At 50.9% G+C, this 24,849-nt stretch overlaps 1 protein-coding gene across 1 annotated transcript in view; it reads left to right on the top strand.

The window, feature by feature from the left end:
* Positions 1 to 24,364, top strand: part of ITPKB (inositol-trisphosphate 3-kinase B) — a 66,730-nt gene extending 42,366 nt beyond the window's left edge. The window contains exons 3-8 of the mRNA XM_066316299.1: positions 8,888 to 8,987; positions 9,593 to 9,806; positions 12,691 to 12,895; positions 17,869 to 17,970; positions 19,344 to 19,415; positions 21,988 to 24,364. Of these exons, the coding sequence (XP_066172396.1) occupies positions 8,888 to 8,987; positions 9,593 to 9,806; positions 12,691 to 12,895; positions 17,869 to 17,970; positions 19,344 to 19,415; positions 21,988 to 22,203 (909 nt within the window). The 3' untranslated portion in view covers positions 22,204 to 24,364. The remainder of the gene's footprint in view (positions 1 to 8,887; positions 8,988 to 9,592; positions 9,807 to 12,690; positions 12,896 to 17,868; positions 17,971 to 19,343; positions 19,416 to 21,987) is intronic.
* The last annotated feature ends 485 nt before the right edge of the window (positions 24,365 to 24,849 follow it).

Genomic DNA, 24,849 nt, shown 5'->3' with positions numbered 1-24,849 from the left:
TGCAGTCCCAGCTCCAAAGCAGGAGAGACAATAAAACTCCTAAATAGTACTTTAAATCACCAAAGTGCTATCCAAACATGGGGGACTCCAAACACAAATGAAAGTGCTAAACTGATTTAAAGGGGAATTAAAAGGTCACGCCTGTTGAACATTTAGCTTTAGAGTTTAGTCATGTTTATGAAACTTATAACTGCTCTTCTAAATCACCTTTTTACACTTCCTATACCCAGAAATGAGAGGATGTTCACAGCTAATGACTAATTTAAAAAATTTTCTATTCCAAACAAATTTCCACAGCCAGAGCTTGGCCCTTTCTTTTCGTCCCTTCCAGTTCTACCTTCCCACTTCATGGAAGGCACTTTAAAAGCATCTGAACATTTTGCTTGGAAATGCTTATGGAAAAGAGATTTCTCATGCACACACTCCAAAAAGTGAAGTGCAGTTATGGTTAAACAGCAGAAGAGCAGGGATCTAACTCCATGAGTGGGCAGAGCAGGGGAACAGCAACGGAGAGGTTTTCTGTATCCAAAACCAGTGTGAAGTTCTGGGGGTTTCAGCAACAGCAAAACTCGAGTCTACAAGCCAGGCCTTTCTCATTCAGCTTCTCCTGAAGATTGCTTCACTGACATCGCATGACTTGGCTTGGTTAACCCTGCCTGTGTATCATCAGTGCTTATGGGCATTATACTCCCAGGGTGCTACACGTACAGCCTCTGTCTGTATCAGTGCCCTCTGTGCTATGCCAGAGGAAATACTTCACCTGGCTACAGCAGCACTGGAAGTCAGTGGTGGCCCTGTCTGGCCCACGTCCACCCTGCCTGGTAATGCCAGACTGAAAGGATGAGTGATGTGGTATCATCACATATCACACATCACACAGAGAACGTGCTTGCTCTGAGCCTTGTGGCAGGAGGAGAACCCTGTCAGCCTCCCTTCTCTGGGGACATGAGCTCTGGACATTTCAGCTCATGTCATGGCCCTTGTCAGAGAGCAGACAGATCCAGAAGATTTCTGGGTTGCCTCCTGAAGCTGACAGAAAGAAATCCGACTCAAAAAATCAAGTGTTAAGAACAAAGTATTGCTTTGTTCCAGCCATTGAGGTTGGAAACTCCTGCGTTTGGTGTGTCTGACCCAAGTGCCTCCAGGCAGACTGTAAATGTGTCATCCTGGTTTAAATCTCTAAAAACTTACCTTCGAATTGTAGAAGAGAGTCTTTGGCAGCTTCTGTCCCATGATTAACTCTATCTGCCAATCTAAATGAGCCAGGTTGGAAATGACTGGGACTTTTACCATCTCCTGCTGGTCTGACTACCTGTGTTCCCAACATGCCCTGTGCTGACAGCCCTCTTTACCAAAGGACCCCAGGGTTCGGCTCATCCCTTGGGGAGGATATGGCAAAGCCTATAGCTCTCATCCCAGATCCCTGACACCTACAAGCACAGGTTTTGTATTCACGTTGTTTCTTGCAGGAAGGCTGTGCCTTACCAAACCACTGCCCTCTGGGACACTCTGTTGAGACTTTTAGGAGCTGAGTCTCTTCCCTATATCCTAAGCTGCAGCTCTGGCCTGTAGGGAGCTGAGCTGGACTTCAAATCGAGTAATCAGAGACCAATGCAGTTGTGTGCTGCCAAGAAGAGCACAGCTCCTGGTCTCAGCATGTGGGAGCTAGAAGCAGTTCAGGATTCACAGTGGCAGGGTTGGGAAGGCTGCAGGGATCCTTCCCCACTGGCAGCATGAGAGTGAGAAGTGCTAGAGCCAGAACAGGCACAGGAGCACGTCCCCAGTGTGTGCTGTGCTGCTGCAGGAGCTGGTGAGCTGAAACAATCCTTGGAACCAGAAAGATGGTGGTGAATACCCTGGGACTGGGAAAGGGATCAAACACAAATCTCCAGATGGAAACAGAGCAGTTTCCATCAAAGCCGATGACAAGTTCCCTGATAGAGGGATACAGGGTCAGATCTTTGGGCAGCACATCCCGTTTCTCAGCTGGATGCCTCATCTGGCTGCCTGCAGCTCTGTGCACCAGCATGTTGCACCAATGAGCTGCAGTGCTCTGGGACTCTTCTCACAAATCAGTTCACTTTTGGCTACCAGCAAGGATTTTTATAGTCTGATGACTTTCAAAGGCTAGCTGCTTTCTGAGGAAGAAGCACTGTACAGCTTAAGTAGCAGTCCACCAAAAGTGATTAGCTGTTTCTGAATTACTCACTTACCTTTTCCAAGCTGAAAATTGCTTAACAAATCTTATTGGTGTGTACATAATGAGTAACAAATACATTTGCAGAGATCTGGATCAGTTCCCACTCAGGAAAGTAGGCTGAACACGTCTGATGCTGGCAATTAATAATTCCACTGGCTTTATGGGAGTGTCAGTTGTGGCTGATCTGCATTAGGGGGTGTTCAGCTTTGCTTCAGCTCTCCACCAGAAGAAATGTCTCATGGAGACAACAGTAGCTCTGAGACCCACCTACTCTGAGCTCCAGTGCAGGCTTTGCCTTCGCTCTCACTTAGGCTTTTTTGTCTTCTTTCCTTCTTTGCCAAACTGGACAGAGAGGTCTGGCACCACCTGTCCCCTCTGTAGCCATTTCCCCTGAGTGGTGTTGACGTGGCTCCTGCTCTGCTGCTGCGCTCTGCTCCTGCCCTGTGGGTGAGGAGGTCCCAGATGTCCTTCCAGGCAATGGGTGACTCCTGTGCTCCCAGCTCCCACAGCCGCTCTGTTTCCTTCCATTGTCATAGCTGAAGGACTGCTGCTCACTCATCTGCCTCTGCTGTTTCTAGTTCTCCTTGCCTTCATCACAAGCAGGAAGAGGGAGCCTGCAACAGGCTCCTGGTTTTTTCCAATACGCTGGAATATTTTTTCCATGATCTGAGCGGATGTTCCTGGCTCTCATGCATTTTTACTGAGGCTCCTCTATCATGCATGCTGATCTCTGCAGACAGCAGAGAAGCAGTGGCTTTATCTGTGACCCTCTACCCCAGATCTTTGGTCTTGGTGGGACAACTCCCTGATCCCACTGGAGAAAAGGGCATTCCTCACAAAACCAGAGGGAAGTGGCTTCTGTCTTGTGAAAGGTAAAATCCTTCCTGGCTAAAACAAGACTATTCTGAAAAACAAAGTGTTTGAAGTAAAAGAGTGCACATATTAGGATTTTTTCCTCACTCTAAATGAGATGGAGACCTTGGAAAGTAGCAGAAGCTGCTACACCCCAAAAGAAGTAACTACACCCCAACAGGAGCCCCTCAGCCACCAAAATAATTTATCTGATGAAGCTTGCGGGTTTGCACTAGAATTTCTAAGCACCCAGAAATGCCTATCAGTCATCACACTGTATTTCCTCCTGTTAACTTCAGTGAAGTCTGATGCTGGGCCTCACTTTGTCTTTGCTCAGTGACGTCTGTGGGACGTGGAACTGGCATTGATTTTGCCAGGTTTTGGGGAGCTGCTGAAACTTTTGTATTACGCCTTTTGTGACTAAATCAAGAGATGCCCACTGATCCAAAGCCCTTCCTCCATTGCCAGCTGCTCCTCTGGACAAAACAAGGCTCTTTGGCTGCTGTGCAGTACAGAAGCATCGGCAAGGATGAGAGGAGTTTGTGTAGGAGGAAGACGATTCAAAATATGGGCTGTCACTTGCTGCCAGCATCAGGGTCAGTGGTCACAGCCTGGTGCGTGCTGAAGCCGTCACTGGGCTCTTTCTGTTGTTGCCAGGACAGAGGCACCCTGGGGCTGAGAGATGGCAAAGCGTAGCAGAGTGTTGGAAGCCTGGAAGCTCGAACAGAGGAAAAGAAAATAAAAACCCCACAGCAGAGCATAACCCCAGCTCTGCACCATCACATCGTATCACATTGCAGGTTTTTCACCTGGAATCCTGCGTTGTGGTCAGCCCCAAGCCAGGCCAGAGCAGGAGGAGGCATTCCGTGGTACCTGCCAGCTCTGCCCCGCTGCCCTCCGCGCCCAGCCTCCAGCACAATGAACAAAGCTGGCCTCCCCGCTGCGGCTGCAGTGACAAGGTTTTTCCCAGTCCAGGGGAACAATCATCACTAGGGAAACCTTAACTACTTTATAAAGAGCAAAAGAAAACACATTCATCCTTTTAAACATGGAAAACTAAATGGCCTCTTTTCCCTTGGCTGTGTGTGCATGGCCGTGGAGCAGGCTGGCATGGAGTGAGCTCTGCAGGCAGAAGCTCCCCCCACTCCTTTAGTTACTAAAGAGGAGGGCTCTGGCCACCCTACCCTCCTACTGGTGAGTGAAACATCTTGGAGCCTGCAACACCACAGCTTCATGTCACTTCTTGGAAGAGCTGGAAGTGAAGCCCCCAGGAGCAGGCCTTTCTCCAAAGGTGAGGGAAAGCCAGGGTGTCAATTATGTAAGGCCCTGGGCTGCAGTAGCTCCAGTGAAGCCTGGGGAAGCAGTGGGCATTGATGACACTACTCATAGTTTTCTTCCACCTCTTTTGATCCTAGGATATTTCATGATTTTCCTGGGAGAATGGAGCTGAAGGTTTTATCACAATTGGGAAAATCATTAATTTAATGCTGTTCCCACTCTTTTCCATCCCCTGGCCCAGCTGTGTAATCTTGCCTCTAACCATGCATTGCTCTAGTTAATAAAAAGCACTAAAATACAGGCCCAGCTCCTGCTATTTCCAGGAACGTTTGGTCCCATAAAACCATAGGAAAGCATAATTTCAGCAAATTAAATCAGTTACTGCCTATCTCTCTGGCTGAATGCATGGAAAGGGAAGAGCACCCTGCTGGCTCCATGCATGGGGAATAACACCAGTCAAATTCCACCAGTGTCCATGCTGGGAAAGGGAGGCAACAGACAGCCCGAGAAAGGCACGTCTCCTTTGAGCAGACATTAAAGGAATAAATATGCAATAGAGAAAATGTACAGCGAGCACTGAGCTCATCAGTCACTTTTTGTTTAATCTAATTAAACACAATATATCCTCTGACCTTCTGCACTGGCACTAAATTCTCCTGTGTTGTTCTTTCCATATGAAGCTCTATTGACAGATGGGGAAAGCCTAGAGTTTGCTTTAAGCTTCAGATAAGTAAAGTTAAACATACAGCAGATAAAATTGTTTTCCCAGCACTCCTCTCCCCCTGACCAATTGTGGGTGCTCACTGGGAGGGATTAACTCCTCTGGCCTGTATCCCACCCCAGGCTTGGAGCACTGCTCTGTGCAGTAAGCAAAAGCTGTAAGAGGGCAGAGGCAGAAGCAGACTGCTGCAGAAACCCTGGAAATATCTTCTTTAGAGTTGGTTCTGCAGTTGCTGAGCCTCTTTTCCATGTGGTAGACTATTAGGGAAAACAGTGCCATTCCTTGCTAAATATATTTCCACAGTCACTAAATAATTTACTTAACAGCTAATCAGTTGGCATTTGCTGATGCTGAACCAGGTTTTAAATAAAAAGTGTTGAACTGCATCAGACACCTCGTGCATATTCCCTGTTTATACAGGCTACGTGCTCTTGCTGCTTGTGCGAGAGCGCAGTCAGGCCACACAGTTTTCTGGGAGGCAAAACAACCATGGAGCTGGATTTGGGGGAGAGCTGGGTGCCAGGGTGCCACATCAGGTGCAGGTTTTGATCATGCAAAAGGCTTGGAAATGTGCTCACCTTTCAAAATGACCACCTGCAGGCTCATCCCCTTGCAGGCAAATGAGAAGAGCACGTATCTGCCCTTCACCTGCATCACTTGGTAATGCCACCTGCAGAACTGTTTCTTCCAGTATGGTGAAAAATCCTGTCTGAGTCCAGGGAGTTACCACAGGTAACACCTCTATGCACCTACAGCTGTGCCTGTGCTCCTGGATGTGTGAGCAAGTAACTCCTTGAAATGTAAACCAAAAGTTAGAGACGAGCCCGGAGGCAATGACCGTATGGTTCCCAACAGGCCGTGTCAAAGAAGATTTCTTTACTGTAAATAGCCTTAATACTCCCTTAGTCTATTAATAGCACCAGGCAAGGCAGGAGGCAGCAGAGGGGCTGTTGCTGCATGTGGCTATGGAGTGAGACTGGAGTGGTGTGAACCTCGTGGCTCTGCTTTTCCGTGGCCGGCTGCAGAGTCTGACATGAGGGTTGGCGTGACGGGGGTCCCAAACCATGGGCTTTGAGATCTCTGAATCCACATCCGTGTCTGAATAAACAGACACCTCGTGCCAGGGTGAAGGACCTGTAGATGGTCAAAAGCCACCTCCCATCTCTCTTGGGACCCAAGGGGAAGTACAAAGGCTGACTTTCTGGAGCAACACTCTACCTAGGGAGAATTTTGCTATCTTCAGGCAAAGGGAGTGGCAGCATCCCTGGGAGCATTGACCAGTGTTGCTCCTCTGTGATCGTCCTCTGCAGCCTGTCCCAGAGATCAAATGGAGTCATGCAGCTGCTGGTTTAGTAGGGGAGCTACACTGTGCCAAACTCAGCCTTCTGAGCATTCTCACAACAGAGCAACATCCTTTTGATGAAGGAAACTTTCCCCTATTACATTGGGAAGGGGCTCAGGTGTAAAATAAGAGTCAAATGATTCCTGAAGGAATTGGAGAGACAGCAGTTCCTCTTCTCCCCTGTTAGTGTCCAGTGGTTATCCTTGTGAAGCTGGGGGAAAGGGGCTCTGTGAATGAGAATTGTGCAGTGACAGCTGACCTTGCAGTCGATTTCCAGCAGGTTGGGAGTGGCTTGAAATGAATGAAGCTGCCTCAAGCTTCACCATTTAAAAAGTCCTTACACGTCCTTAAAACTTGGGCTGGGAATACCTGGCTAAAGGTGTGCCTGAAACCGGGTGAGGCTTGGATGAAAACGTTTCCCTCTGGCGTAATGGGGGTGAGGATGTGCTACCTGTTCCCCGGGTGGCTGTGCTGAGTGACTGGCTCTCTGTCCCATTCAGATCAGCAGAAATGTTGTTGTGTTTTGTGTCTCCAGGGGACTCAGGGTCATTACCCTGTACTGGGAGCAGTGCTGGAATAGAGCATCACTCCTGGGAAAGCCTTGGCAGGGGAAAGCCAGAGTGGCTTGCCCTGCTGTAGGGACTGTTCGCCTCCATTCTGCCTGTACCTTGAAGTACCTCAAGGTTTTTGCTCTAATCACCAAAACCCAAAATCTTTGCTTGGGAAGGCACGTTGCCTTGGCATGTTTCCTGGGACCAAGTGACTTATGATGCTGTGCTGCAAGTGAAAGGAGGAATCCTTTTAGAGGAGGTGGGTCACACTCGTTTAGAGTCCAGACTCCCCCGGATACTTTTTCTTCCCCCTTTTTTCATGACATCAGCCAGGACTTGATGTTACTATTTTAAAAACAAAAGGAGGGGACACCCCCCCGCTTCCCCTTCACTCTCTGCCAAAAGGAGAACAAAGAACAGCTAAAACACACAAGTTCTGGCACTCTGTGTGGAAATAAAAACATTCATCCTCATGTCAGGTGGGGGACTGCCCGCCCCCCCTGCCAAAGCAAGCACGCCTGGCGGCAGAGCGAGTCCCCGGCGCGGAGCAGCCCGGGAGAAGGGGATGCCCGGTGTCACCCCGCGCTTGGGCAGCTCCTGCCAAACTCCTGCAACGCTGTACCAGCGCCAGGCTGCGCCGGGACGCTCCCGGCCGCGGGCAGCCTTCCAGGGAAGGGCTGCCCTGCTCCTCGCAGGCTGCGAGGTTCGTCCTCTCTCCCATCCCTGTCCTGCCCACCGCTTGGGCAGCCCCCGCACCTCCCTGCTCCCCAGCGGGCTGGTGCACGGCGCAGGGATAACCCGGTGTAATTTCCACGCTTTAGACACTAACATCTTTGTCTGGCTTCTTGCTCGCCGTTTAAACATGTCAGCAGTTCCCAGCACGGATTCCAGCGCTGTGAGTTCACCCCCAGCAAGCATCCAAACTGCAAGTTGGGGCTGCTGGCTCTTCCCTGCCTGTCTGTGAAGCATTACTGGAACAGGGGCCAGTTCTCCAAACACGAGGAAGAGATTACTTGGGCTTTCTGGAAGGCTCCCTCCCATGCCTTCAGAGCGGAGCAAATGAGGATAATTTATCTGCTGGCTTCCAGCTGAACCCAGAAGCTTGGAGCAGCCAAGGACTACACTGTTTGTCCCAGCTCCTGCAAGAAGGCATTTTTCCATTGTTGCCGTTGTATATCGTTCACATAATTTGTTTGTGCCGTCACCTTCTGTGGCCAAGATAAGAGGTCATCCCCTGCTTTTTACTGGTGGTGTGTTCCCTAGAACAATCCAGGGAAAAACTCGCAGGAAGGAGCCGTTTGAGGGAGGCTTTGCCATGGTTAGTCATGTAAATAGTTTTGAGCAGTCTATCTGGTGAGAAACACAACGTGTAGGGAGGGAATTGCTCTCTGAACTGCAGTTACAGATGGGCCAGAGCGGTGGATCAGCGCACGTGGGTTGCCAGATTAATGGCCACAGCAGCTGCCTTTCAGGGGTATCAAAAGCCAGGCAGGGAGTCTCTGCGTGCCTGTGCTCCTGCTCCCCTCAGGACCTGCAGCTCGGCTCTGTGGCTGGATGGCAGTGCTGGGTTGCCTTCCCGCCCCATCTGCTGCCATCTAATGCGGTGCTCAGGGATGGGTTCATGTCCCTGCTGTTCCCGCAGAGGGATGCAGGGAGCGGGGACAAGGCAGTGCGGATGGCTGGAGCCGTGAACTGGAACAACGCTGTAACGCCATGCACTTGAGTGAAGTTACTCGTGATTTTCGAATGTAGAGTTGAGGCCCAGTGGCTCCAGCTTGGCACAGCACAATGGGAAAAGAGCAGATTTTCTATTTGCTTCCATCCTGCGCTGGCTGTGGTGCCTCTTTCCCTGTCCAAAACAGCTGCATGCTGCCTGAAGTGACTTTACAGACAGTAAAAGCTTAAAACATTGCATTCACCTTCATGATTTTTTTTCCCCTTAGAGCAAGTCATGGAGGAAGATCAAGAATATGGTGCACTGGTCCCCGTTTGTGATGTCTTTCAAGAAGAAGTACCCTTGGATCCAGCTAGCAGGGCACGCAGGTACAGAGCATGGGGAGGGACAGGGTGGTGCCAGGGCCCTTCGTTATCCCAGGTTAATGAGCTTTGTTGGCCTGAATTGCTTTAGGCTGCTGCGTGAGTGTCACAGCTTGCAGCTCCCAGTCTCTAGCCCAGGAGAGGGACTTACCTAAATGCTAGCAAGGGTAGTGTGAAGGTGCTCTGGGCTTTCAGTCTCCCAGGGCCAGCAGGTATTACTGCTGCTTCTTCCTCAGGCAGCAGAAAGCTGGGTGCTTTGAGTGAGAGCCAGGCTCACCTCCTGACCCACTGCAAAGCAGGTGATGCTGCCCAGCACAAAGGTGCCCCACACATGAGCGCAGACACAAAGATCTGAACCTACCAAGCAGCACACAGAGGATGTGAAACAGGCCTGTTGGGTGCTGCAGGACAGGTCTCTGCCCTCTTTGGGGTATGACAGTGCTGGTCATAAACCTCTGGCAGCCTGAGCTTTTCAGTCCCTGCCTGTAGGGACTCCTTTGGGCACAGGTATAAATGGAGGTACTTCAAGGAGCTGGGCTGCCCTTCCTGTTTTAGAAGGCACAGCATCATCCCCCGCCATCTAAAGCCACACTGTCCCTTGTCACGCTCAGGTAGTTTCAAGGCGGCAGCCAATGGCAGGATACTGAAGAAGCACTGTGAATCGGAGCAGCGCTGCCTGGACCGCCTCATGAACGATGTGCTGAAGCCCTACGTCCCTGCCTACCACGGAGATGTGGTCAAGGATGGGGAGCGATACAACCAGATGGAAGATCTGCTGGCTGAGTTTGACTCCCCCTGTGTTATGGACTGCAAAATGGGCGTCAGGTCAGTGGCTCTGGGGGTGCTTTCTGAGTTTAAAGATGGGATTCTCAAAAATAAATGCATGTCCTAGGTAAAACTGTCTGAGACACACAATTAAGAATACCAGGCTCACCTGTCTTCAGGTAAAGCTCAGCCAATACCATGAGAGAGCCAGGGGAAGCCTGGATAGGGAAAGGATACACCAGGCTCCTTTCTTCTCAGCTCATTGACTGTTCTGCATGCTGGGAAAGGTTTGGTGTGGCGGGGGGAACAACACTCTGCTTGGGTTTGGGTACATGGGAATGGCACAGGAGCTGTTCAGAGATCCTCTCTGCCACATGAGGCCACAGCCAAGGGATGGGGTGTAGGAGATCCTGCCCAGGGTGCCAGAGGGGTGAAATAAAGACGTTTGAAAGGCGCAATTTTAGTGAGCGAGAAATTTTCCCTCTGCTCAGCCTTTGCTCCGATGCGCACTGGAGGGATAAAATGCGTGTGCTGAGTAGTTCAGTGCCTTTCATGCAAAGCTCTTGAAATATTTCCTAACAGATGAGCAACATTACCCGTGTCCTCCTTGAGAACCATCTCTCCAGCTCCACCAGGATGCCAGGCTATTTGGCCAGCAGCAGTTTTTGAGTGAGCCGTGCCACAGCTGACAAGGGTGTCCCAGAGCAGCTGTAAGCAGGGCTGGTGAGCCCAGGCGCTGCCGGTTTTGGAGCAGCCTCAGGCCAGCCCTTGGCCCTGGGTGTGCTGCAGGCTGGTGGCAGGAAGGGTTGAGACCCCCCTCGCTGGCAAAGGCGCAGCCCAGACATGGTGGAGACGCTTGCGCTGCTGGAAAAGCTGATGGTGTCTGTGGGAGGGAGGAATCTTTTTTTCCCCTCCTCAGTCCCGATGTGAAACTCGAACTGGCGTGCCGGGCTGTCGGCAGGGAAGAGGCGGGGAATACTTTCCACCGGAGGGGTGGAGAGAAGGGCAGAGGGCCCGGCGCAGCCAAGTGGCCCCGGCTGGCACACACATGCTGCTCTAGGAGGGGAACAGGACTCGCTCTCAGAAGAAGAGCTGCTGGATGTGCTGCCCAGGTGCTCCTGTGGCTGTCTCTGGGAGGAAGAAAGCCTCCCATGCACAGATCACGTGTCAAGGGATTTATACACCTGGGGGTTTGGAGCTCAGGCAAGGAGGAAAATGTGCATCAGGCAAGGGGGCATTCTCATCCTGAAATACGATGATGCTGTGTGAGAAGCTGGTGAGAGAGGATGAATGGAGTTAATGCTGTGGAATGGGGCATCCCCATGGCTGAGCAAATAATCTAAACCTCAGTGCTATTAAACCTGTCCTCTGAGCCAACAGCTTGCTGCCAGGTTTGTCTTTTTCATGCCAAGCTGGCTTTGGGATGTGGCAATCTACTCCAGTCACTGCTAAACAAAACTTCGTCTTTCTTAGGCCTTGGTGATGGCACAAGCCTGAGGCAATGGGGAGGACCAAGCCACAGACACTGGTGATCTGTCATTCTCATAAGAAGAAATTCTAGCTCTCTGAGCAGTGTGAGCAGCACTTCTAGCATGCTGCTGCTTTATTCTGGTGTTTTATTCCATCTGCACCAATATCATGGTGATATCAGCCGAGGACTTTCATTGCTTTTACCTGCAGTATTTTTCAAAGTGGCTGATGGCCTGGGGGTGTCTGCCCTAAGCAAAGGCACCAATTTGCCTTGTGGGACACAGGAACGCTGTCCCACATAGTCCACTCCCAGTTTGTTTTGCTTGGTTCTGGAGGTGAACCACACACTTGGTGCTGGGATTTCGGCACAAGGGACATGGGCAGAGGGCACTGTCCCTCTGCAGAGCTGGGCGTGGCTAGTGGGAGGTGTAGAACAGTGACAGATAGGGTCATTCCTGGGTTGTTCTGCTGGGACATCTCGCCCAGCTTGCTGGGTTGTTTGAGGAGAGCCTAACTTTCCAGGCTGAGCCAGAGATGATTTGGGAGCTGTGAGAGGAATTCTGTGATGGTTTATTATTGTTGCAGGAAGTATTACTTTGTGGATGATGGTTTTATGCATGCCAGAGTGCAGAACTTTTCCACCGCTGTGCTCTGGCACAAGCACTGGTGCTTCTCTGAAGTGTGGGTAATACCATGACTTTTGCACACTCCTCTGCACCTTCCACTGTCCTTCCCCATCCTGCACCCTGTGGACCTGGGGTGATGGTAAGCATTTGGCCAAGGTTGCTTCCCTTCCTGTGCTTCCTCTTGAAGAGAAAGCTTTTACTAGGAAGCCCACATGAAGCAGACAATACTGGGCAAAATCATCACCATCAGTGGAACAGTTCTGTGTGAAAACACCCCGTTTAGCATTTGGGGAGGCAGAGCCCTCATGGTGCACAGAATGAGGGCATGGAAAAGCACAGGAGCAGCTTTGGCTGACCTGCAAAGGGAGCAGCAGCTAATGCTGAAGGATGGGACACAGCAACATCCCTCTTGCCTTCAATTCAGCTGGCTCCCAGAGCACGTGCACAGTTTCCTGGGCATATCTTGAAAGCCATGTTTAGCTCAGGTTAGAGTTCAGGGCTCCTGAACACTGGGGTATGGGCCCCTCAGGACAAGGGATGGCATGAGGAGGCTGCCGGGGTGGCAGCAGCAAGGCCATGAGCACCTGTGAGAAATCACTTCCCTTGTTATTGCCAGACTGGTTGTGGTTCCTTGATGAACTGAAAAGATACTACGTGTTGATGATGGAGTGATAATTAAATCAGGATCAATCCAGCTGCAAAGAGGCTTGCTCCATTATTTCCTATGCTGCACTACTCCATAGGGATCAGCTGTCCTGGATCAGCCTGATTTCTGGGGCAAGGGCTGTCTGTGGGTATATGGCACCTCATGTGGTGGCCCTGCTCATGCACCCCCTCACTCCCTGCAGAACGTACTTGGAGGAGGAGTTGATAAAGGCCCGGAAGAAGCCAAGCCTGAGGAAGGACATGTACCAGAAGATGATTGAGGTGGACCCCGATGCCCCCACTGAGGAGGAGAACGTGCTGCGGGCAGTGACCAAGCCCCGCTACATGCAGTGGAGGGAGACCATCAGCTCCACCGCCACGCTGGGCTTCAGGATCGAGGGGATAAAGGTGAGTCTGGCCAGTGCAGAGCAGGGGATTGGCTGCTGGGAGTGCTCGCTAGCCGAACTCACACAGCAGCAGGCTGGTGGTGAGAGCAGGTCACCATCATCTGGGCATCCCCGGCCCCTGCAGCCACGCCACCACACAGGCACCTCACCTGTGCTCTGCTGCTCTTCTGAGAATGCAGCTGAGCTCGGGGCATCCACGCAAAAGCGTGGTTTTAGACATAATCTCATTATATCAGCTGCTTGATTTCTCCCTCCCTGCAAAATACAAAGTGCCATCCTCCAACCTGAAGACTCAAATTAGTTGTTTGCTTTCAATTCTGCTCTGCCATTGGCCTGAGCCATTAATCCAAACCCCGGCTTGAACGGGTGCCAATATGCATTTGGAGCTGTGAGCTTAGCCACAGTCAGTAAGGAGGATGTGTTTACAAGCCTGTCCAGGAAGATTCAGCAACTGAGCCCTGTGAAATGGGACAAACACACACAGCTGTACTTTCTGTCAGCACCTGCATGCACATGTAGCCTGCTGACTGCTCTTGGTCAGAGCAGTGCTCATATTTCTGGAGACACCATCTGGGATGCTTCTGTGTCCCCAGTAGATGAGCCAGCTCAAGAGATTTTTCTCCAGGGGAGCTTTGCAGTGAAAAAGGTGTCTGGGCTGGCGCTTGAACAGAGTTAGGTCTGTAACTACAGAGTATTTGTGATGCTGCTTACATGAACATTAGCAATGGCTATGCCTTTTGATAGCCAGACAGTGTGAATTAAAGGTCATAACACACTTGAGCCAATGGTTTAATTGCATGCCTGGGCATGGTGTTGGCTTGGCAGCTACTGGGAGCCCTGTCAAGTTGTGTTTGCAGTAATTCAGCCTTGGGTAGCTGCTGAGGGCCTAGATGGTAGCTCAGAGCAGCCACTTGCTCTTAGTGGACATGATGCCTCAATATCTGTCTTGATTGGAGGAGTTTCTTTGTCTTGATCACAGATTACTTTTCTCCTCTCTGAGTTGGGCAGAATTCTCCCAGAGCGCCTATCTGGGTCCCTGTAGCCTAACCACCTGCCTGAAGATAGTGGTGTGAAAATGATAGAATTAAAACAAATGAAGCTGTTCCCTGATAAATTCACACCAGATTTTGTAGACTTCCCTGGTAGTGTTTCTCTTCACCTCACCAGCAAACAAATGCAGATATTAGACGGTGGGTTTAAAAGGTCAGCAAGAGTGGGTAACTCAGAGCTGCTACTTCTAACCACCCACAGAAGGGAGTTGTGTCTTGTTCTGTGCTTGTTGCACCTCCTTCCTTCAGCTGTTTCATGGCCAGCAGGATACAGTGCGTTTACCCCTAACTCAAACACCCTCAGAAACCCCAGGAGCAGCTCTTGGCCTGAGCCCTGTCAAACGTTTCCAGCAAGCAATGCAAGGCACCCCTGCCCATCCCATGTCTCTGCCTGGGATGCTGATGGTTATGCTCCCCACAACAGCTCTCTGCAGTGCCTACATCGGGTCAGGGCACTTGCCTGCTTGTGCAGCTCTTCCCTGATCTCCTCAGGTCTCCCAAAGACCCTTTCCTGCCCATAAGCACACTGTGAGCTGCTCCAGCTTGGGACAACCCCATGCCTAGTTCCCATTGCTGCTGTTTTGCTTTTTATAAAACTGAGGCTATATAAAAGTGGGGGACCAGTTGGGACTAAAGCTCCCATGCACTGGTCCTTCCTGCTTCCTTGGTGTAATCAGAAATATCTCTCTCTTAATAGTCCAGCATGGTATATCCTTGGTCTCCAGCAGTGCTTCTCAGCCTGGGCATGTTTAGGGGGCTGGTCATATGTGAAGCACTTGAAATTAAAAAATATAAAAGAAAAAAACCCCAAACAAATCATATCCCTAGAGAGGCCAAAAACCATTGTGGAGGGAAATAATAGCCATAAAGGAGTTATGAGATTTGCACCTCTGTTTAGCCAACCATAAACGAGTTGCTGCCTGATCTGAGCAGTGGACTTTTTTCAAAGAGGTGAAGCAGCCCTTTAATTGAAAAATATTGAGAAGTGCTGGCCTCCAGCAGTATTCCTGCTGCTGCTGCTGCTGCTGGGGGGCTGACTAATTTGATCAAGGTTCTAATTACTGTAATTCTCCTTAAATCTCTCAGCTTCTGGGTTATTTTCCCCTAAGCTAAAGCATTAGCAGTTCATGCTGTTTCACAGCTGGCTTTTTTTCCAGCAGGGCTGGTCATGCTGTGCTGTATCTCTGTTGTTCTCCCTGTTTCTGGGATTGAGTTTCTGTGTTAGGGAAAGTGCCTTCAGTGCCCTGGCTGTCTTCCTGTGTTTAATTCTTGCTGTGGATGCTTCCCTGTGCAGGGCAGCAGCGACTCTGCCCTGCCCCTCGCTCATGTATGGGGGCTGCTAGATGAGAGTAAAGTGCAGGAGAAGGACAGGATTTGACCCTGAACGAGTGGGAAGGGATCACAGGAAGGACAGGAGCGGTGGAAGCCTTTTGGATAGCGCAGTCAGGTAGGGCAAACAGGCAGCTCAGGGCTGGGCATGAGGATAGCAATCCTTCCTGACTGAGCTCTCCCTTTCCCAAGTGGCCTTGAGGATCCAGTTCTTCCTCTTTAAAATGGAAATTTTCCTTTGCAAAAGGAGATAATGACATTCATCTGACTTTCTGGAATAGCTTGAACCTGTTGGAAACAGTAGCTATTTATAAAATTTCCATGCTGAAAGTAACAGAAGTGATCCCTGGTGGCCCAGATGAAACTTGCTGGAGCTCATTTTAAGAAGTGACACTCCCGAGCTGCTGCTCTGGTCTGAGTGTTACCACTGCCTGCAGCAAGGCCACTGTGGGATGGCATTCCCCAGGGCTGGAAGGTTTGCAGGGTCCCAAAACCAGCCTGGAAAGCCTCCAGCTAACTTTGCCAAGCCAGGCAGCTCACAAGCCCCATCCAAGGCCAGAAGCAGTGCTGGAGGGAGATCTGGCTGACCTGAGCCCTGTCCCAGTGACGCCAGTGCGAGCTGGAATGGCCGGTGGGGCGGAGGTTGCGATAGTCCTTATCAGCCCCCCTCACATTGCTTCTGTGTGGAAGGCAGCCCCCTCGGGGCTCGGACACCTGTGAATGTCATGGCAGCTGTCAGCCTCTGGCTGGGCAAGGAAACTGCAGGAGGCGGGTAATGCTGGGAGCAGCACTGCAGATAGGCTGCTTGGCTTTCCTGAAGCTGAGATTGCCTTATCTGAAAGGCCATCTGTGATTTTCCTGTATTTTTAGGAGCACTTAGAAGTCCATCTCCTTTCTTGGATGCCTTGTGGAAAGTTGTGCTCTTTATACGTGAAATTAGTGCTGTGGCCCTTCTCCAGATTGATATTGATCATCCCCCTGGGAGAGGGTGGGTTCATTTCTGAGCTGCCATGTCACGGCTCGCTCACATGAGGGACATTTAGCAGCAGAGTGCTCTTCCCTTATACATCACACGTGTGCCACCAGAGCATCCTCAGCAAGGTCACAGCTAAAAACAGACATCCCAGCTCTGCGTGGTCCATCAGCAGCACGGAATCTCCAGTGAAAAAATTGTCCCTGGCCCCTGCCAATACATGCTCTGCCAGACCTGAGCATTGCTTTTGCACCCTGTGGCAGCACAGTGGCTGACTCCAGGATGATTTGGAGCTGGGTGCAGTCATTGCAGTTGGTACAAACAAAGCTTTTCCTGGAGCTTTTCTTTTTGACATTGCTTTTGTTACCACCTTTGTTAATGCTTACACAAAACACAAGCTGGGAGCTGAAATGTGCTGTGTGGTTCATCCCAAACTGCACTTCAGGTGTTGGCTTGGTGGTAGGCTCACCTTGTCACTACACCTTCCCCCAAGCTGGACTGGCCACCATGCCCACAGCAAACTCCCTCTCCAGGGGGATGCACATTGTCCTGTGCTGGGGCACTCCCTGGATGCGTCTCTAACCTCCAGGGCAGGTGATTTCATTGTGCTTTCTTTCCCCCCAGCCTCTGCTCTGCTCCTTCATCCATCTTCCCCAGCCCACAGGATGTCTTTTGGCCCCTGTCCCTTTGCTGTATTGTGTGCAAACAAGCTGTCTGGGGCAGTGGGATGGAGCCCTGCAATGGAGCTGTGAGCACAAGCAAATGTGGTTTAAAATAGCCCCTGTATCCAGGAAGTGAGATCTGCCTGCCTGTCCCATAGCCCCTCTGGACAATGAAACAAGTTGATGTAAAAATCAGAGCCCCAGAAGGATCAGGGAAATGGGGAGAGACCTACAAAGCTGCCCGGAGGTTCAGACAGGAGCCTCTGGGCCAGGGCTGTGTCATCCCTGCAGTGGACAAGCCATACCATCCCCATGGCAGGCCAGGGATGGAAAAGGCAGAGGAGGGCACAAGGCTGCTCACTGCATCTCAGTGCCAGGCTGCTGCCTTGAAGGGTTTGTGATCCATGGACTGTCAAAGGACCGGTGAGGCCAGACAGCCATGGGGCTGGCTCCTTGCAATGGTCCGTGGAGGATTTCCCATGGAACAGTTTTGTTCCTGCTCCTGAGATGTTGTTTCCATCCATGCTCAGTTTTGTCCCATTGTGATGATGTTCTGCTGTCCTCCCCAGTTCAGGGCTGGTGTCAGTGCCATTGTCAGCCACAGTAGCCACGAGAAGCCATTTGGACACAGAAACACCAGAAACAGGTTGTCTCCAGCCTCTGTTAGCTGAGAGCACCAGATCTGTGAGGACAGTGTTCACATTGCCAGTGGCCTTGGCAAGTATTTGATGATGGAGAGTTCCATTTGCTGTAGTGATCAATCCATCGGGGCTGTGGGATAACTTGGGATGTGCAAGCAGAGACCTGCTGCCTCTGCTCACCCCTGCTCCACAGAGAGATCCTTCAGCTGCCAAAAACACTGGTCACATCCTACTTGGCAACATGCGTGGCTGCAGACACACTGCTCCTGTCCCAGCTCCCTTCCTCCCCGTGCAACTCACCCCTGTCCCTTCTTTTCAAGAAAGAGGACGGCACTGTCAACCGGGACTTCAAGAAGACACGGACAAAGGAACAAGTCATGGAGGCCTTCAGCGAGTTCACCAGAGGAAACAGGAACATTTTGGTGAGTGGGGGATGTTGGGAGCACTGCCTGGAGAGGACATTTCCTGTGGAGCCTGGCCTCAGCTCATCAGGTCCCTGGTCTGCAGGGCTGAAGCCTAAGCAATCTGTCTTAAAATGCATGAGGAATGTCAAAGAGAAAAGCCATCCTGGTGCCGGGGGAGCAGTGGAGAGCTGGGAGGGGACTTGGCTGCAGCAGCACTGCTTGACCCGAGTCCGAGTGTGCTGAGATCTCCAGGACTGGCTCCCAAAACCCACCAAGGAGTCACAGCCATGCTCCTCCCCGGGCTGGAGGTCACCCTGAGCCCTCTCTGTACCCCACTGTGAGTGGTGGGGGTTCCCATCCTGTCAGGGCAGGCTGCCTGTGCCCAGTCTCGCGGAAGGGTGGTCCTGTGCCAGGCACACTTCACAAGCCATAGCTGGCATTTTCCAAGCTTCCCTAAGTTGCCAGGAGAATAAGAGATCTGACTGTAAACAATTTACACCAACTGTGTCAAATAACCTATTTGACAAAGCACTCCCATTTTAAGCTTCATTGTATAAAGTCTCCCAAGTGCAAGGCTCCAGCTGGAGTGGCCCTTGGCGCTGTCTCTTTCAAACTGGCGTGCTTCCTTTCACGAGAATTACCCAGGGATTATTCCTGGATCGGAAGATGAAGTTGCCTGGCTGCATTTTATCCCCAAAGAACTTGGAGCACATATCATGCCGTGGCCCTGGATGGGTCTGCTTGGCCAGTGCATTCTTATACAGTGATGCCCACCTCTCCCCTTGCAAGTGTGTTACAGTGCCCAGATACTTGTTCTGTGTTCCTGTGCTGAATTCTTCTCTATAAACCCCAAAAGCAGTGGAGCCCCCTGAGAATGTTCAGTGCCTGCCAGCAGTTTTCAGGTATGCTCGAACAGGCCTGTGGGTCCTGACCTGTGTGCTGGCCATGTGACAGCCCATCTGCCTACGGGGCCAGCTTTGCCAGAGTGCTGATGATAAACAGATTTGCAGAAGTGTCTTGTGACGTGTGACTGACTGAGTGCGAAAAAGACGGATGAAGTGAAGAGTTGATCTATTAAGAGAGTGCAGGGAAGAGAGAAAAGCAGCAGCTGCTGAGTTAGGTGTCCCACCATGGATGCAGCAGGGACACTGCACCAGTTCAGCAAAAGCAAATGCTTTCACTAAGTTTTGAAAGCCACAGGAGCTCACAGGGCACTATAGAAGCCAAAAGGATAAGTGGATCATAAAAAAGAGAGGACGCTCTCCAAAGGGAAAGGTCTGTGGGAGGATGCTGGGTGCAGAGGTGACTTTCCTGTCTGCCCCAATGCAGTGGTCTTTATGTACGTTTCCTGCAACACTGATGACTTGGATTTGGGTTTTTTGTAATTCCAGAACAGTTACCTTAACCGGTTGAAGGGTATCCGTGCTACGCTGGAGACATCCCCGTTCTTCAAGTGCCATGAGGTAATGCTGCTGTTTAGGCAGATCTGCCTGGAGAGGCAAACTGATTAATCTCAGCTTGTCTAAAGGGAGAAGTCAAAGTCAGGGGTTATTTTATTCTATCTGTATTTTCACGTGGGAATTTAATACTTACATACAAATATAGATGATAATATACAGTGTTTATGCATCTGACATGAGCTCAAATCTACTGAAAGCCAATGTTCAAACAGATTTAAAGTGATCTAGGAGGAACTCGGGCTGTTTATGACAGAGAAAATTCCCTAATGTGAAAGCACAGGGGTTTTCTCAGGAGAAATGCCTGTTTGAATGCATGTCAGGTATCATTTGGCTGACAGTTGATCCACATAATCAAACAAGGCTTCAACACAGCCATAAATTGCAGATACCCCAAACATGCCTTTCCTGTGTTGGTTGGGGCACGACAGTATGAACTCTTCCTTCCGAAGGAATTTCATACAGAAATGAGTGTCCGTGACACCAGCATTTTCTACAGTGAAGATTCAGAGCTGATGGGAAAACAAAGAGGGAGCATTACCTCTTTTAGCCATTTCAGGAACTGAAATGCTCCAAATTTAATGCAATAATTTGGCTTTGCATCTGCTTAACAAAACACGAGAGCGTGCGTCCTTGTCACGTGTGGCGTAGGAACAAAAGAGCCTCATAGGAACCTGTGACTCCCAGGGCTCAGGAGCCAGAGCTCCAAGAGCCCACTGTCCCTTATCCAGAGCCACATGAGCCACCTCAGCCCCAGCCACACACGGAGGGTCCTGCCGGGGCCATGCCTCCTGGTGGCAGCGCCTGGAAGGCAGTTGGAAGGGAAATGTCAAAACTCAGGGTTTCAGGGCAGTTCAACGCAGGAAACAAAATTCTCCCTGAAACCGAGTGCCAGGGTTTCATTTGAAAACACAGAAACAAAGCAGCCTTTCAAAGAGGGTTTGAAAGGAGTTTCCACTCCTTAAAAATTAAAAAGCAGCAGCTTTGACTTTCCATCCCGCTTCGAGATGGAGCACAGCAGAAGGTCTGCCAAGCTCTGTGTCCCTCCATGGGGCCCTTGCTGAGCAGGGCTCCTCCAAGGAGCTGCAGGGGAATTGGGCAGTCCAGGACACGCAAATGAAGAATGTCAGCAAAAGGCTTTTCCTTAAAATTAGAATGCTCTGTCCTGGCCAAGAAAGGACTATAAGAGGTTAGCAGAAGGAGAGCTAAAGATAAGCATTTCTCGGAAATAATACGTATCTCTGGACCTTGGACGTTTTCCCAACACACACTGGAGGAAAAAGTCTCCTGAAAAATGTAAATTCATAACAGCTTTTGCAAACAGTATGTGCATCCTGTTCAAAACCCTTGTCTAAAGGCAAACCTCAGGCTAAGCCCTGCTGATAGCACAGATGTGGGCGTCCCCACATTTAGGGCTGCTGTTCTGGAGGGCTGACACCAGCTGGATTCTCTTCCATGCACCTACACATCCTAAGGGGCACTCAGTGCTCTGCATCACCTCTGCCACGGCCCTTGCACTCTCGTCCCCAAGGTCCCTATTTGTGACACGAGGGCAAGTGAGTTGGTAACTCACCAATTCACACACATCAGAGAGAACTTGGAAAGCAGTTTTTATTTGGGACAGCTCTGAAAAGCACCCACTGGTGCTTTTCTGTGGAAGGCTCTACTAAAATCTTCTGACTGGAGGAGGAGATTAAGCAGGAGAGCAGGATGGTGACTGGCTTGATACTGATATGTGTTTCCTAAGCGCTAGGAAGCCACAGCAGAGCTGCTGCTGGTTGTCAGCCTGTCTGGAAATGTGAGCCAGAATGGGTCAGGATGCTGAGCTGCTGATCATCTCTCTGCTTCGTGTGTGTTGACCATTGGGCTTGTGGGGGCTCCTCCCACTACAACAGGCCTTGACACTTCTGCTGTCAGAGCCCAAATTCACTTGTTGGTTTCCCCAGGTTTGCCCAGGCCACTGCTTGCTGCAGGATTTTCCCCAAGGCCAATCAGAATATTAAAAGAGCCCTTCAAAGCAGATGCAGCCAAGTGAACTCAGAGAATAGGAAATTCATGGGCATGCAGCTCCAGAGTGCTGTGGGTGCCAGGAGGTTATTCTAGGGGCAGTCTGGGTGTAATTGGATGGCGTTTGAGGCAGGAGACAGCAGGTTGCTAGTTACTTGTACTTGCAGTATCCATCTCTGCAGTGGTGTCTGCAAAGAGTGCAGAGAGCACAGGCTGATCACAAAGAACCAGCCTTGAAAAAATCCCCATCTGGAGGCTGAGACAATTCATCTCATTTCTTGCTAAGGGACCTTAGCCAGTTTTCCAAATTGACATCTTTATCTTTCATGCCCATGTCTTTCTGATCATCTCCTTCTGCCAAGACCTGGGATTTGTATGAGTAAATCAGCTTGTCCAAATACCCCATTTGCATGTTCAAACACAACCAGTGGCACCCAGAGCTTGCTTTTCCTCATGCAAAATTGCAGCAGCATGTCTTGGAAACGCAGCCCGAGATAAGGTGTCTGAAAGCCTCAAAGAGGGCTGAAAACGGGCAACAGGAGCACCACTAACTGCTCTCACCTCTCCACAGGTAATTGGGAGCTCTCTCCTCTTCATTCACGACAAGCAGGAACAAGCCAAAGTCTGGATGATCGACTTTGGGAAAACCACCCCCCTGCCAGAGGGACAAGTTCTCCAGCACAACGTGCCCTGGGTGGAAGGGAACAGAGAGGATGGCTACCTCTGGGGGCTGGACAACCTCATTCAGATCCTGACAGAGTTGTCCCAGAGCGAAGAGTTGCATTAAAGCCGCGCATCCGACTCTGCCACTACCCCCAACCTGCCCCTGACTGACTCTTCTGAACTGCACTACAAGACACTTTCCAGCCCTCGCCCTCCCCATTTGAAAGCTATACTCTCCCTATTTAATGTGTTTTCGTTGTGGGGTTTTTAAGGTTGTCTTGGTTGTTTCCCTCCCCCCCCCCCCCCTTGTAAATACAGAGCTAACCTGCCAGAACAAAAGCTGAACTTGAAACCCTGGCTTTGCAGAGTCAGCAGGAGCTGGCAGCCGGGAGCAGCCCGGAGCGGGTTGCTTAGGCAAGGGCATGCTTCGCCTATCGTGCTTTTGTCTCTTGCTCAGCCTGATGTTAAGAGGGCTGGTGGAGGAAGGAGCCTCTTCCTGCTTCAGGATTGTCCTGAAAACACTCGGTGTCCGTGCCCAGGACCCTCTGGCAGTCAGAGTGTGAGCGAGGTGTGGACATGGTGTAGGGTGCTGTAGTGGGAGCCCTTTGCTTGTCTCCACCAGCACCTTTCAGCCCAGGGAGCTGGCTGTGCCAAGTCCTTCAGAGCTGCTAGAAGGGCAGATTTGGGGTTTAATTTGTGTTCAAGATGCCTTGTAGAAGTTGCTCAGTTATTTTTGAGTGGGAGTGGAGGGCGAGGTTTTCCCTTTGCTGCAGAGCCATGTAGTCAGGCACAGGTATTTGCCATGGCCAGGTGCTTTACCCACGTCCCCCATGCTGGGTGCCCTGGTGAGTAAACTTTTGGACTCCTCTCCAGAGCCCCAGCTCCCCTGCTAGGAACTGCTTCCAGCCTACCTTAGCTGGGGTCTCCAATCCGCCCTAGCTGGGAAAATAGCTTATAAAGGACTACTATGAGACCTAAAGTAGCCATCCAGGTTGATCGGTCTTTTTGTCAGCAGCTGAGCACGTATGTAGTGCCCCCGATGCTCACACCTAGCCCAGGGCAGCCCTCCCGCCTGGAATGTCTCCATAATTTCCATCTGCATCAGGTGAAGGGTTACAGCAGCCAGGCAGCTCCCTTGGGAGCTTTGGACACCTCTGGCAAAGCAGAGCCGGGGTCGGGCACCCCCGTGCCTTCCCCTTTTTCCAGAGAGCTGCCTGTGGCTGCGCGGCTCCCCAGCCTGCTGCGGCCGTGTGGCCCCGGTGCTCCCGCTCCTGCGAAAACACCCAGTTCCCTATTTAGGGCGGAGGCTATTTTTTAACTTCCTGGAACATTTGAAGGGAGCGGCGGCAGGGCTGGTGCGCTAAAGGTCACCCGTGGAGAGGCTGGCGGGGAGGGGAGGCCCGGAGCCCTCCCGTCGGGAACGTGCAGCGCTGGAGCTTGGAGCCACGCATCCCTCACCTGCCCCATCCATCCCCACAGCCACTGTCCTGTCTCACTGCCCGGGAGCAGGGCTCCAGAGCCCTCTGCCGTGGTTTGGTGGGTCCAGCACCCTTGATGGGGGAGACCTCCCTTGCAGCGAGGAGGAGGAGGAGGAAGAGGAGTTGGCCACCAAGCCATCTGCAGCCAAGCCTCTTTCCCAAGGGCTGAAGTTTCCTAGGGTTTTTCTCAGTTCATATCTCACCAGACAGGTGTCTTTTGTTCATCAGATGCCATTGTAAATGGTTGCACTGTTTTAGCTCCTTGCTAGGCTTTCTAGAATAGCCCGTGTGGAAGTGCCTTACTAGACTTTGGCTCTGTTCCATTAGTGTCATGGAAAAGGTTGGGGTTTTTTTTAAGTTATATTTATTTTCATCCCATTTTAATTGCACAAAACACTAAAATTTAATGCATGGAATTTTTTTTTTTTTTTTTTAACTGTGTTTTTAGTTTTTAAGCCATGCCTTTTCCAGCTTTGGAGAAAGGGTATGAACAGATACGCGTAGCTATGTACCACTTACCGCTGTACTTTAGCTTCGAGCTGCTCTTATATATGTACGTTATTTTTTAAGGCTGTTTATAAACCAGATTCCTCGCTTCGTGGCTTCGGAAGAAGCAGATTGTTGCTCTCAGATGTCTTATGCTTTCCTGGAGGCTGGAATGGTTGCTGCAAGGGATTTTCCCTGCTCCCACCACACCTCTCGGTCACTGGGTAATACAGAAAAAGAATCCAAACCAGTCTGGAACACCAACGCACAGTGCCTGTAAAAAAGTCCTGTAACACCGCAAATAAAGGCATATGGGAAGCATTCCTCTGTGTGCAGTCAGTGTCTGCCCTGTGCAGCTTGTGGCAGCCTTGGAACAGCCTTTCATGTCCATGACTGGGGAATCAGGCTCCAGCAGTGCTGCATAAAAGCAAGAGTACGGAAGGACCCTGTGCTGGGAACAGATCCTGACAAACAGGAACTGGCCCTGCAGGGAGCAGGGCAGGGAGAGAGCAGAAGTGGGGCTGTGGGAGGCCCCGGCGCAGTGAGAGCAGTGAGAGATACCCCCCAGAGATGCCTGAATTTCTCCATCCCCCTTCTGCAGGGAAGGCCATTGAAAACAGCTCCAATTTTTTGTAATGTTTTTTACTCCCACTGAGCGGTTTCTGAGTGCCACCCTGTGATTTCTGCACCGGAGAATACCAAAGCACCCAGGAGAATCAGAGCTGCTTGGCACAGCCAAACGCTCCCCCTGCTCCTCTCCCTCTCAGCTGCACTGTGGGCAGGACCAGAGGGAGCACTTTGGACCA

This window comes from Sylvia atricapilla, chromosome 3 (assembly GCF_009819655.1).
Source record: "Sylvia atricapilla isolate bSylAtr1 chromosome 3, bSylAtr1.pri, whole genome shotgun sequence".
In the NCBI taxonomy this organism is placed as follows: Eukaryota; Metazoa; Chordata; class Aves; order Passeriformes; family Sylviidae; genus Sylvia; species Sylvia atricapilla.
The sequence above is the reverse complement of the archived record's forward strand: the minus strand, read 5'-3'. Positions and strand labels throughout refer to the sequence as shown.